At 37.0% G+C, this 12,902-nt stretch overlaps 2 protein-coding genes across 3 annotated transcripts in view; one reads left to right on the forward strand and one right to left on the reverse strand.

Moving 5' to 3' along the window:
* The window catches only part of LOC139935677 (uncharacterized), a 55,870-nt gene extending 55,647 nt beyond the window's left edge, over positions 1–223 (reverse strand). The window contains exon 1 of the mRNA XM_071930197.1: positions 23–223. The gene's annotated coding sequence lies outside the window, so the exon portion shown is untranslated. The remainder of the gene's footprint in view (positions 1–22) is intronic.
* A 141-nt stretch (positions 224–364) lies between these two features.
* Positions 365–8,997, forward strand: LOC139936487 (histidine--tRNA ligase, cytoplasmic-like). Of its 2 annotated transcripts, XM_071931317.1 has the most exons (13): positions 365–584; positions 1,390–1,656; positions 2,203–2,292; positions 2,662–2,877; positions 3,137–3,262; positions 3,715–3,822; positions 3,993–4,091; positions 4,530–4,751; positions 5,204–5,276; positions 5,781–5,890; positions 6,432–6,612; positions 7,245–7,387; positions 7,920–8,997. In XM_071931317.1, the coding sequence occupies exons 2-13, from the start codon at positions 1,552–1,554 to the stop codon at positions 7,986–7,988; spliced, it is 1,542 nt and encodes a 513-aa protein (XP_071787418.1). In that variant the 5' UTR covers positions 365–584; positions 1,390–1,551; the 3' UTR covers positions 7,989–8,997. The 2 variants fall into 2 exon arrangements, with proteins under 2 accessions (XP_071787418.1, XP_071787419.1); XM_071931318.1 differs by lacking the exon at positions 1,390–1,656.
* The last annotated feature ends 3,905 nt before the right edge of the window (positions 8,998–12,902 follow it).

Consider the following 12,902-nt stretch of genomic DNA (forward strand, 5'->3'; position numbering starts at 1 on the left):
CTGTACAGTGCATTAATCTTACTTTGCAAGTATCAAATAAGATTTCCTACATCGTCGAACTTGTCGTTACATCCAACATTGCAGCCCAAGACTTGAAAATGTTATCCTTCGTTCCGTTCAAGGGGGAGACAGGCGAAATTGTAGAAAAAACGCCGGCATCTTCTCCCCGCGATGCAGTCTCAAAATATCGCGCAGCATCAACAAATCCGAGATCGCCGCTGTATGATCGTTCCCAGGTTCGGTACTATGCTACACTGTCACTGCAGTGAAATTGATGACTCTGGGAACAAAGTTGTTGTGTCGACGGCTAATCATAGCCGATAGAGGGGGTGCACTCTTTTTTCCATTACCCATCCTTATCCAACCCATGTGTTTGTGATGATGCAATTTTAATGTAGCAGACAGCCATTTCACTTGTGTTTTAAGGTTGTGCTTCTCTCTTCAATGCCATTTCTTCAATAAGGGCATATATCATAGGCTGATTAATAATGGCAGAGAGCGACAAACAAGCTATTCTAGACCAGATCAAGAAGCAGGGTGAAATTGTAAGAACACTGAAGACAGAAAAGGCAGAGAAGGACAAGGTAATTTATTTCAATCAATCATTCAACAATGACAACCAGAATCATCATGGAATAGGATTTTTAGAAACTGGCTCATCATGAATTGGTTCATTTCTACCAGTACCATGTCTACCTCCATCATGATCATGATAGATGATTCCTCCTCCTCAGGACAGTTGACCAAACTAGATTTTGGACAAATTTCTCTATTTTGCCACCAATTTCTGGACTTTTGTTTTTGTTTCTGAGGATTATATATTTTTATTTAGTGTAAATTGACTTCTTTTTCCAGCGGTAAATTTCCCCGAATGTAAATATCATGTGGTACAAAGAAAATAACACATTACATTGTATGTATAGTGTATACATAAGTAAATTATATCTTAATTCATCAATCATCATCAATTCAAAGCAAGCCAGTCTCACCCTGTTTGGCATTTGCAATATTGATTACAGAGAGAGGGCTGGCTCGTGCAGGTATTTACTGGGCAAGAAGAGTTCTAACACTGTGTTCAGCCACAGACAAACGTAACACTAACAGGCCAGCGTTGATAATGATGACACAGCCAGGCCCTTTAATTTACACATTGTACACAACTTATTGTTCAACTCTATTTTCACCATTTATTTGAAAAATAAATCTTTAATAAAAGCAATCTAGCAATAGCATTGTTTGTTATTGGAAGCCCCCTTTAATTAGTAATACTATATAATTATTACTACACTCAGTTGATGTTAATTTAACATTAAGTACTCCCTTATGAATATTCATAGATGCCTATTCTCTGTTCCATCCCTTCCCCTGTACATCTTGATTGGTTTTTAGACCTACTAAAGCCTGACTTGCTGACACGGTTTTCTTTCATCTCTATGTCTAAAACGTGTCCCCTCCCTGTGGCTGTCTGGAATCTGGATACAACAACTGTCTGGTCACTTGACGACGGGACTTGCTTTGCTTTTTGAACTGATTTCTAATTGGGATCCCAACATGGCACTGACATGGACCAAACTTGTATTTCTGCATCTCCTTGGATACCAACATTTACGCTGCTCCGCCACTCTACGGCATATGCGTTATACTTCAAATGACCAGGTAATAAAAATTGTTTTTATTAAAATTAATTGATTGCCGAGAAGGTGATTAGAAAGTTCCACCCCCCTCCCCCCTCCTCCAATCACAAGCTAAGTCCTGCCATTCCGACAACTGTAAAAAATATACAGGTTAGTTATTGGTTTTGCTATTAATTGCATTTCCAGCTACAAATAGGCGGTTAAACAAAATTCTAACTCTAATCATTCACAATCCTCAAAAATAAGTAGTAAAATCTTTCTGAAGCTTTTTAATGCAAAGGACCCCAGGGTTGCATAATAGTCGCAAATTTAAACAGTACCCTGACAGGAAGTTCTACTAATGTACCAGTTGCTGAGAGTTAAGTGTAGTCTGTGCACAAGTGCATATATATTTGAATTGTTTGCCTTCAGCAATGTTGGTCTGTACAAAGAGGTGCATACAATATATGCACATGACTTGGATGGTCGATTCTAAACAGTATTGTTACGCACACCCTGCATATAAAAATATTAAAAAACATATTTTACTAACCGGAAGTTGTTAAATTGTTCTTTTATCCTGAAACAGATTACAGAAGAAGTCGCAAAGCTCCTTGCGCTGAAAGCTCAAATTGGAGATGAGGGCAAGTCAAAAAAGTTTGTCCTCAAGACACCCAAGGTAAGGCTATTTCGAAAGACTTTTGTCTAAACTACAAATAATAAATAATTTTTAACTCGATTTTGAAACATTTTGAGACAGCTCATGACAAGTTCAAAATACTCTAAGATATTGTTTTTACTGCATGTAGTTTTATAACTTTTTTTAATATTTTACCTTTGAGTACATATTATAACTTGTTTAAAAAGTTTATTTTTTTTTTTCGTTTGAGTCAAAATAATTTTTAGGCTAAAATACATCTGTTCCACTCCGCCCTAAAATTTGAAATTAATCTTAGTACAGCTGTCACTTTCAATTGCCATTATCAATTATTCTCTTCTTGACAACCAAGTCTGCAAAAAGTTTTTCACTTTATTTGAAAATCTGTAGGGAGCAAGGGACTACAACCCAAAACAAATGGCCATAAGGGAGGGTGTCTTCAAGACGATTGTTGAGTGCTTCAAACGCCATGGAGCTGAGACTATTGACACTCCTGTCTTTGAGCTCAAGGATACACTGACAGGAAAGTACGGAGAAGACTCTAAGCTCATCTACGATTTGAAGGACCAAGGAGGGGAGATTCTATCACTGCGATATGATTTGACCGTATCCTTTATCATAAACACCAACTCTAGCCCACTTGGAATTGTAACCTAGGATGCGATTCTAATGAACTGGAATGGAAGTCCAGACCTTGTCCGTAATTCCTTTGGCCATTGTAGCTTATGACTTAAGTCCAGTGCACTTGACTACTCAGCCACGACTTGTCAAGGCTTGGCATGTCACCTGTAAAGACATTTAGGTTTATTTACGGTATGGTCAGATTGTTGGGTTGGGTTTTTTTCCTGAACAGAAATCCATAAAGGTACCATTTGCACGGTACTTGGCAATGAATAAGGTCAACAAAATCAAGCGTTATCACATTGCCAAGGTGTATCGTCGTGACAACCCTGCCATGACACGAGGCCGTTACAGGGAGTTCTACCAGTGTGTAAGTATGGGTTTGTTATCAATCCCTAACACCTCCTCATGATCGGAGATAGACTAAACCTTTAAGTTCCACCCCAAAATGAAGTGGCAAATTTAACTGCAAATTTATGCGAACCAAAAATAATTTTGAATTCCAAAATTTTACTCTTTGAAAACTGTGTCGGTAGAATGCTGAGGGCATCATTTTCTGCCGAATTCCACTTCGAGGAAAACTCGCTATTAAGAAAAGTACCAACTCAGTATCCTTTGTTGCTAATTACTTTAAATAAGTGAAATTCCCAAGACACATCATACAGTAGCAGCAACCAAGTGGAAAACGATTAGATTTAATTCAGAAATGCATCATTTACAGGATTTAAATACCTTCAGGTATTTAAATAAATTTACAATGTTTTGTTTCTAAAAGAAAAGGTTTATTAATTTTTGCCTGTATTGTTATTTTGTATCTGTCAGGATTTTGATATTGCTGGCCAGTATGACTTAATGATCCCAGATGCAGAGTGTATTAAGATTGTGCATGAGATACTGACTAACTTGGGCTTGGGCGACTTTGTCATCAAGGTAAGCCAATTATAGTCTCTTTTTCCCCAATTGTTTTGAACAAGGCGTTTAGTTTTGTGTCCTTATAGAGCAGTGGACACAAGCTGTGGTGTTTCTGTTTCTGATCAAAGTGTTTCTGTATAGAATTCTTTTGAAAAGTGAACCTCCAATTTAATTTCTCCCCCATGCAGGTCAACCACAGACAGATCTTAGATGGGATGTTTGAGGTCTGCGGTGTGCCTGCTGAGAAGTTCCGCACTATATGCTCATCCGTCGACAAATTAGACAAGGTTTGGCTTAGTTTGGTTTTAGACACTCTATAAACAGACATCAATGCATTGGCGTGATCCTGCCACCGCCAATAGAGGTAAAACGATTATGAAACAATGGGAAAACCAACCACTATTTATGCATGGCGAACAAGATGGGCCAATGAGTAACCTCCTTGCAACATCCACACAAGGTGTCGCCAACTACAGTGATGGTCGTTTACACTGTTAACCCTTTGTGTGTAGGCCTACCTATATTTCTAAATCTTGAGAGCTGCAGTAATTTCATTTATTTCAAGGAATATTTATTACCAGAAATAGAAAGAATTCATGTTAGTAAGTGAAATAAAGTGGCCTGGGAACAATCAAGGCTCAACACTGAAGTATTTTTGAATCTTGGAAAATGAGATGTTGACTTATATCACATAGAAGACAATTTGAACTGTGATAATTTTGCAGACATTTTGGGAAGACGTCCGTGCCGAAATGATCGACGAAAAGGGTCTGGACCCAGTGGCTGCTGATAAGATCGGCAAGTTTGTTCAGATGAAGGGTGGTCCAGAACTGATTGATCAGCTACTGAAAGACTCCCCCTTGACTGGAAGTAAAGCCGCACTCGAGGGACTTGAGGCCATGAAGTTACTCCTCAAGTATTGCGACATCTTTGGAATTCAAGACAAGGTATTGTGTATTTTGTTACACATCCAACAGCACCATGAGCACCAATAACGGGTAGAATGGGAATCGGCCTAAATGTAACTTTCAGTTTTAGGAAAACCTTGAATGGGGAAAACACATACAAGCAGACAGACTGAAGGTACAATCAACATTCAAAGATTTTGTCCGACTTGGGATTTGCTCCGTTCTTGTCATAACCCCACAAGTTCCAGGGTGTAAATGGGGACCTCCTTTTGTCCCTCTTGGTTGTACATGTGGTTTTGGCAACAGCTCCCATTGGTTTTTGTACACACTCTCCAACCAGGGACCCTAATGTCCTCTTTTGTTATAAGTCCTCGGTCTGAATGTGTATACCTTCACACATGCGGACAGACAAGGCAAGTTTTACTTTTGCCGGCTGGGCATATTAGCATTTATTATAGCTTGTAAATGCCAATTATTATTTGATTTGTCAGGTGTCATTTGATCTTAGCTTAGCGAGGGGTTTGGACTACTACACTGGAATCATCTATGAGGCCGTATTGAAAGGTCAGTTTCACCGTGACAAATAAAAATGCGTTTCTTAATCACTGGTACTAGTAATATTAATAACAAATATTAATAACAAGCAGTTCTCACATAGTTTTTTATTTTAACAGCAGGTATGTTGAGCTATTTATAAATTATATGAGACGCATTTGTAAAGCAAGTTTTAAAGGTTTTAGTTTACAAGGTGATGGTTTGTAAATTGCATCTAACCATGCAAGAAACAACAGAGCACACCCCAGTACAAGTGTACTGATTTCTTTTACCACAGTATACAGAACTAACAGCTTTACGTCCTGCGCGTCCAAAAGATGAAGTAGTTATAATTAAGTTTCTTGCACAAGGACACAAGTGCCATGGTCTAGAACTGACGCACAAGTATTCAAGTATTCAAATCCTTTGCACTACACTTCCATGTATCCTCATACACTAATAAGTTTTTGATAAAAAGTGATTTTACTGGAGAAGGAAAACATTCATGTGGGTTTGTTTTGCTTTTCCTTCAAGGTGCGGAGACCCTACCCACCAAGACTGGGGAACAGGTGGGTGTTGGCTCAGTAGCAGGAGGTGGGCGGTATGACGGCCTGGTTGGCATGTTTGATCCTAAGGGTAAACAGGTATAGTACACAAATAATTTTCTCCTAATTTTCTTAACATGGTTCTTTGCAGCTCTCGATGGTAACATGGTGTTATTTAGTCACTTACTGAACTTCAGGAGCCTTATACATATTCCAATAAAGTGTTAGGGTAGACTCAAGGCACAATTTCATATCGAGTTTTGTGACAACTCCTTTTCATTTTGTGATGTATATAATTGGATGTTCTATAAAACAATATATAGGTTTTTAGTTTTGGATGTGCATCTGTGTTATTTTTGGCAAAACTTTAAAACTTCAGTTTCATTGTTTCTAGCGTTTCCAATCAAAATTGAGAATCGGAAGCATACCACCTACGATCATCAGTATATTACTTCTATTATTATTACTTGTTACAAAACAAAGGAGGGAAACAATTCTTTGCAAGCCAAAAAGGAAGATCACATTTTGAATTTTAATTCACTGTCAGTTTCGTTCAAAGTTTTAGGGAATTTAGAAACTGCTTTCACTGTTTTTGTGCCCCAAAAGCCCAACCCTAATAAGAGCCTTGTGTTATTTGCAGGTGCCATGTGTCGGTGTTAGCATAGGTATTGAGAGAGTGTTCTCTATCATGGAGGCCAAGGCCAACGCCATGAAGATAAGAACTACTGAGACGGAGGTACTGGTAGCGTCTGCTCAAAATGGCATGCTGGAAGAGAGACTAAAGCTCTGTAAAGAACTGTGGGATGCTGGAATTAAGGCAAGTAGTTAAGACTCTTTTTACATGTGACTAGAATTTCTTGGACAGCAAAAGAAAGAAGGACATGTTTGAAGCAGATGTTTACTACCAAACACAGACTCAGGAGCTCTATACATCAGTATGAAATGGAAATACTTTGGTCATGTCAGTTGAAGACACTGACAAAACCTTGAAAAAAAATCAACAGTTAAGGAAGAGTAGAGGAGACAAAGTGGAAGACGGAAGCCGAGACGATGAGATGGGTCAAGGGATATGACTGATCTCAATGTGAATACATTAATTTGCCTTGAGTAAGATTTGAAGCTTTACTTTGTGTAGGTAGTGAGCACTAAACTGGAGACAACTGTGTAACAATAGTAGTCTCTGCTTGAAAGAAAAGGTGGTTCTTAGAAGAACCAGAGGCAAGAAAAGTCTTAAGGGCCTATGCTTGAAAAAGAAAAAAAACGTGCTCCATTTTTTTCAAAACAGGTAATCTAGTCATTACCAAATTTCCACTGAAGACTTTTTAAAACTGGCATAAAACTAAGCACACATTGTGCCTGTCGCCCTTCAACTGAGTTATTTCGTACACGATTCAATTTACATCATCTTAATGAGTTGCAGTAATCATTTGTTCTTCTTTGGTTGTGCAGGCAGAGGTGGCATACAAGAAGAATCCAAAGATGCTGAATCAGTATCAGACGGCAGAGACTTCAGGCATCCCAATCATTGCTGCCATAGGGGACGCAGAGTTAAAGAACGGCACGGTCACAATACGAGACACCGAAACAAGAAAAGAGGTGGGCAACAACGGCTATTCATTTTACACATAAACATCTTTTTAAACACCTCCTAATTTCAAATAATATTTCTATGAGAGTTTATTTGCAATTCACATGCAGGTGATTAGTGAAAGATCAACTTGGACAAATTTAACATTTTTAAAAAGAAATTATAGAAAGGTTAATAAGTGTTATGATTACATGTACTTTAGTAAAACTTAAGAACAATTGTTTCATAATTTAAACACCACCACATTATGTTCAGTGATGTAGTGCGGGGACAAAATCTTGAGTTTCATGTAAAGCCTCGACGTGCCTAAGAATCAAAACAGCACTATGATGTTACACTATGAACTCGATCCAAACGAGGAAATGGAAAATACAGGAAGAAAAAAATCCTTCATTCAGTCCAGCACAGACTGGTTTCATGCTGGTTTTCTGAGCATTGATACTTTGGATAAAAGTCAATAATGGTTTGAGTGGTTTTGTTCACCATTTTTGAAATTTTGTTCCTGTTATTAATTCTTGTATTTCTGTTTATATCTTTCAGGAGCAGGTATCTCGAGCAGACGTTATATCCGTTATTAAAGATCGATGTAAATTATCTGCGACGTGTTAGGCATCAATTTATCTTCATCAAGCTAAGGAGATGTTAACAACTTCTTCATCATAGTCAGAAAATATGTCATTGTCAACATCCATAAGAATTTAGGAACATAGGCCTTTTAAACCATACCTTTCTTAAAGGCACTTGACGCTATTGGTTATCACTCAAAATAGTTGTTAACATAAAAACTTACTTGGTAACGAGCAATGGAGAGCTGTTGATAGTATAAATCATTGTGATAATTGGCTCCCTCTGAAGTAATATAGTTTTTCAGAAAGAGGTTAATTCTCAAACAAAAAATAAAAGCCTTCAGCTGAAGCCTTTTTTTATGCATCTGGAGCACACAAAGTAATGCAACAAGGGTGTTTTTTTTTTGCATTATTCTCTTGGAAATTCGGTGACCAATTTTATGCATACATGTATGTTGAGATACACCAAGTGAGAATACTGGTCTTTAGCAATTACCAAAAGTGTCCAGTGCTGGAAGAGGCTGGAAGGTAAACTAGTCTGGTTGGCAATGCCTATTTATGTTTTAAGAATTACGGTACTCTAATTGTTATTGGGGAATGTGATGTAAGCAAAGTTGGGTCCTAGTTTCAGAACTTATTGTCGGCAATGAATCTTACCCCTGTCAAGTGAAGACAGCCAAAATATCAGCCATGATATAAATGTGATGTGCCGTCTGAAACATTCTATTTACATGTATGATTGTTGAGCTATACTTGTGTTACTGGCCTCAATGAAGTGTTATTTGAGAGCTCTTATTCGCATCTATTTGATGAGCAAAAAAAAAAAAAAGTTTTGAGTTTAAACAGGAAGTGCCTGGTTTGGCAAGGAACGCCACATTATGTGTTAAGTCTGCACTGTCAGGTGATTAATAAAAATATGAAACACAACTAGGGCATGGCCATGTTTTGGCTGCTCTAACCAGAATCATAATGGAGCTTTGGTCACCAGTTTTAAAGGAACGCGTTGCCTTGGATCGGTCGAGTTGGTCTTTGAAAAGCGTTTGTAACCGTTTGTTATAAAATGCATATGATTAGAAAGATATTTTAAAAGTAGAATATAATGATCCACACAAGTATCACTCGAAGTTGCATGGTTTTCCTCTTACCTCGTCGACAAACACGGGCGACCATTTATGGGAGTCAAATTTTTGACTCCCATAAATGGCCGACCGTGTTAGTTCGCAAAGTTAAAGGAAAACCACGCAATTTCGAGGCAAATATGTGTGAATCATTGTATTCTACTTTTAAAACATCTTTCCAACCATATGCATTTTATAACCAATGGTTACAAAACGCTTTTTATAGACCAACTCGTCCGATCCAAGGCAACGTGTTCCTTTAAATGTAGCTGCAGTACATTGTTTGCTGTGTGATGCATCACATTTTGAACAATTTTTTAGTAAAAAATGAGACATCTCACTCTAATACAATCACAAGGCAGAATCTTTGTACAGGGTGTTATATTATACAGAATAGACCTTAGTGCTGTTGACATGGTTAATTTACAATTTGCAGGTTAATGGAAAACTATTTTTTGTGCTCAACTATCGGCAATGCAGTACCCAGTTGATTGGCCAATTCAAAATCAGACATTGAACCAATATGTTTGTATGAGATAGATTGGTTGTTGCCAGCTTTGTGTTTTTCCCCGTTTTGATATTTGCCAACTTCGCTTGATGGGAATATCATCTGAACAAACAAATCAATACTGCACTAAAGCAATGCAGTAAACAAACTCTGACCAGTTCAGGGGTCTATTGAAAGTGGCAACAAAAATAAACATGACAATATGTTAAAGGGACACACCGGCTCACCGTTTACGCAATTTAGGGGTGTAGAATCATAAATAATGTTTTTATAGATGGTTGCTGTAAAAAAAAAAATCATTAAAATGTCACGTGTTTAGCGAAAAATGATTTTAAAAAACCAAAGCGGCCATATAACAAGCTTCCGTTACACGGACTCTTTGAATGTGAATCTTATGTTAGATTTTTCACCATTACTTACATTTTGTAGCGATAATTTGAATACATGATCTTTTTCGTCAATTATTCGTAAATAATTTTGTAAAAAAAAGATTTAAATTTGGTTAAGTAAGTTACTCTTAGACGGCTGAAAGTAAAACTAGCCCGGAAGGTCACGTGATTGTTTGTACCACTTTTTGGTTAGAACAATCACGCGACTTGCGTTTTTGTCTTAAAATGCTCAAAAACCGCTAAATTTGATGATTTTTTTTTAAGACTGTTCTTCTTCATTCCTGGAAGACCGTTGAAGTCATATCTTAGTCTATTTTGTAGCCCCAAAAGCCCAATTCGGCTGGTGTGTCCCTTTAACTGTTTGCAGGAGACATTTGATATTCGGGCATATTTCTCGCCGACTTCACAACAACACTGCACTTACTTACATGTATGAACTGTTAAAAGAACTGAATAAAACCCCATTTATCAAGATTAAACTTATTCAACTATGTGTTCTTTACGAATGGTTTTATTAGCTGTTCCAACCCTTAAGTATATCAGAGTCGAAACGTGTATCGTATTTTCTGTTTATGATTTCTTATGGTCATGTTACACGGAGCAAGTTACACGCAACCACTTCGGTTCCTGGATACGATAGACACGATAGACAATCTGACAATGTGACTTGTGTAGCCCTTTGTACAAAAGTATGATATTGATTGGCAGATAGCAGTGTACTTTTTAAATCTTTTGATATGACGAAAAAGGTACACATTCCTGAACCCCTTTTAAAAACTATTTGAATGTAAAATTGAAGTACATCTTGTTCTAAATGAAACGCTCTTTGACTTTGTATAAATTGATCATGTCAAAGCTCCAGAGCCACAAAAATAAGCTCCCTCAACATTTTAATGAATTCTAAACCTTACTTAAAAAATTATACATTATGGTATGTATGAATGATTGAGTCTTTGCACACGTATCTACCAATTATTCTTGTACTCGGTCAGTCAATGCACTGGATTTATAAACATTTGAGACAGGTTTTTGAAGGAGAACAACAAGCAGACAAGTAAAAGGTGCAAAGTGGCATGAAACCTTGTAGGAGACCTGGGGTGGATTTCACAAAGAGTTAGGACTAGTCTTATCTCGAGTTAGGACCAGTTACTAGTCCTAATTTAGGACTATCCATGCAATTTGTATATTAAGTCCTAGGACTAGTCCTAAGTTAGGACTAGTCCTAACTCTTTGTGAAATCGACCCCAAGACCTGTACGGGCAGCTCGGGCCTATATTGGTACAGTTAAAAACAAAGTTTCCCACCCAGTCAACCAAGAAAAAGAATACTGAGTAAGGACCAAGACCGCGGGCTACTCTAATTTCTCTTCTTGTTTTTAATAATTGTTTGATTTGATGACTTCATTTAATACGAACCCATGAGAGTCAGGAAGAGTAGGATACATTTAAAATCCAAAATGCACTAGACACTGGCTGGGCCCCCCTCGTCAAAAACATCATAAACGCGAGCCACTTGGGCGGCTCTCATTCATTCCATTGGACAGAAGTCAAGTTAATTAACGGTCTCCTTATATAGCGCCATCTCACGGGAACGAAGGGCCAACTTAAACTGGTCTCCTGCCTATCTTTAACTGGTAACCAAAAGACAAGACAGTACAAAGGTATGGCGTGTCAAACGTTGCATTATTCGATAATGTACAATATATGTGCGATGTTTCTCATAATATATGCGATAATTGTCACATATGTGCGATATTCATTTGATGTATGCAATAAATGTAATATATATGCAATAAATGTAATATATATGCAATAAATGTAATATATATGCAATAAATGTAATATATGTGCAATAAATGTAATATATATGCAATAAATTGTAATATATGTGCGATAAATTGTAATATATGTGCGATAAATTGTAATATATGTGCGATAAATTGTAATATATGTGCGATAAATTGTAATATATGTGCGATAAATTGTAATATATGTGCGATAAATTGTAATATATGTGCGATAAATTGTAATATATGTGCGATAAATTGTAATATATGTGCGATAAATTGTAATATATGTGCAATAATTTGCAATATATGTGCGATAATTTGCAATATATATGCGATAATTTTTAATATATGTTTGATAATTTTGTAGTATATTATATGCGATCATTTGTATGCGATGTTTTGTGACGATATACATATGCGATAATTTAATATACATGTGCGATGTTCGTTCTTATATATGTGCGAAAACGGAATTGTGGGATATAGTATGACTTCCTGTCCACTTGATCCCCGTATCCGTAATGTTTTAGATCGGGCCAGACTATACTCTTGACGGTATAGTGTGGTTCCTATGGTTCAATGAGATTGGCGTAGGGTTTATAGTGATGGTCAGGGTACGAGACTCGAGCAGCGTATTTCCGAAATAGCCAGCCAGCCGCGTATTCGGATAATAGAACACATACAGTACAGGGAGGTGACAAAATGTTGCATTTTGCTCAAATCTGAAGGTGAAGATCTGTTTTACTCGAACGAATTCTGCAATATTAGCATAATTTAGATATGTTAATTGATAATATGTCAATTTCATAGCTTCACATGATTAAAAAAATAATTTATAAAAAGTGAAAAACATTAACAAAACGTCAAAAAATGACCCGCAAACAAAAAGGCAAAAATTTGTAGTTTGTATTTTTGGCATTTTTTAATATGTCAAAAAATCATCACTGTGAAATACAAAACCATAACTTGAAAAGAGTTTATACCCTTCGTTAAAACAAAACATTTAATTTGTAATCCAGAACTTTCAAGACTAATATAGTGGGCGTATCAAATTTTGGAGCTGGGTAAATTTGGTTCACTATCTAGTGGTTAATTAACCACAGTTATTCTGACGCCATTGTCAATGTACATTCCGCCCAATTACATAGACGGT

The sequence above is a fragment of the Asterias amurensis genome, chromosome 4, assembly GCF_032118995.1.
Source record: "Asterias amurensis chromosome 4, ASM3211899v1".
NCBI lineage: Eukaryota > Metazoa > Echinodermata > Asteroidea > Forcipulatida > Asteriidae > Asterias > Asterias amurensis.

What these genes read in the sequence shown, in the direction of transcription:
- LOC139936487 (XM_071931317.1), top strand. Translation starts at nt 1,552, where the DNA reads ATGGCACTGACATGGACCAAACTTGTATTTCTGCATCTCCTTGGATAC. An exon ending in GTTATACTTCAAATGACCAG is followed by an intron (nt 1,657 to 2,202) that starts GTAATAAAAATT and finishes ATCCTGAAACAG; the next exon opens with ATTACAGAAGAAGTCGCAAA. An exon ending in TGGGCGACTTTGTCATCAAG is followed by an intron (nt 3,823 to 3,992) that starts GTAAGCCAATTA and finishes TCCCCCATGCAG; the next exon opens with GTCAACCACAGACAGATCTT.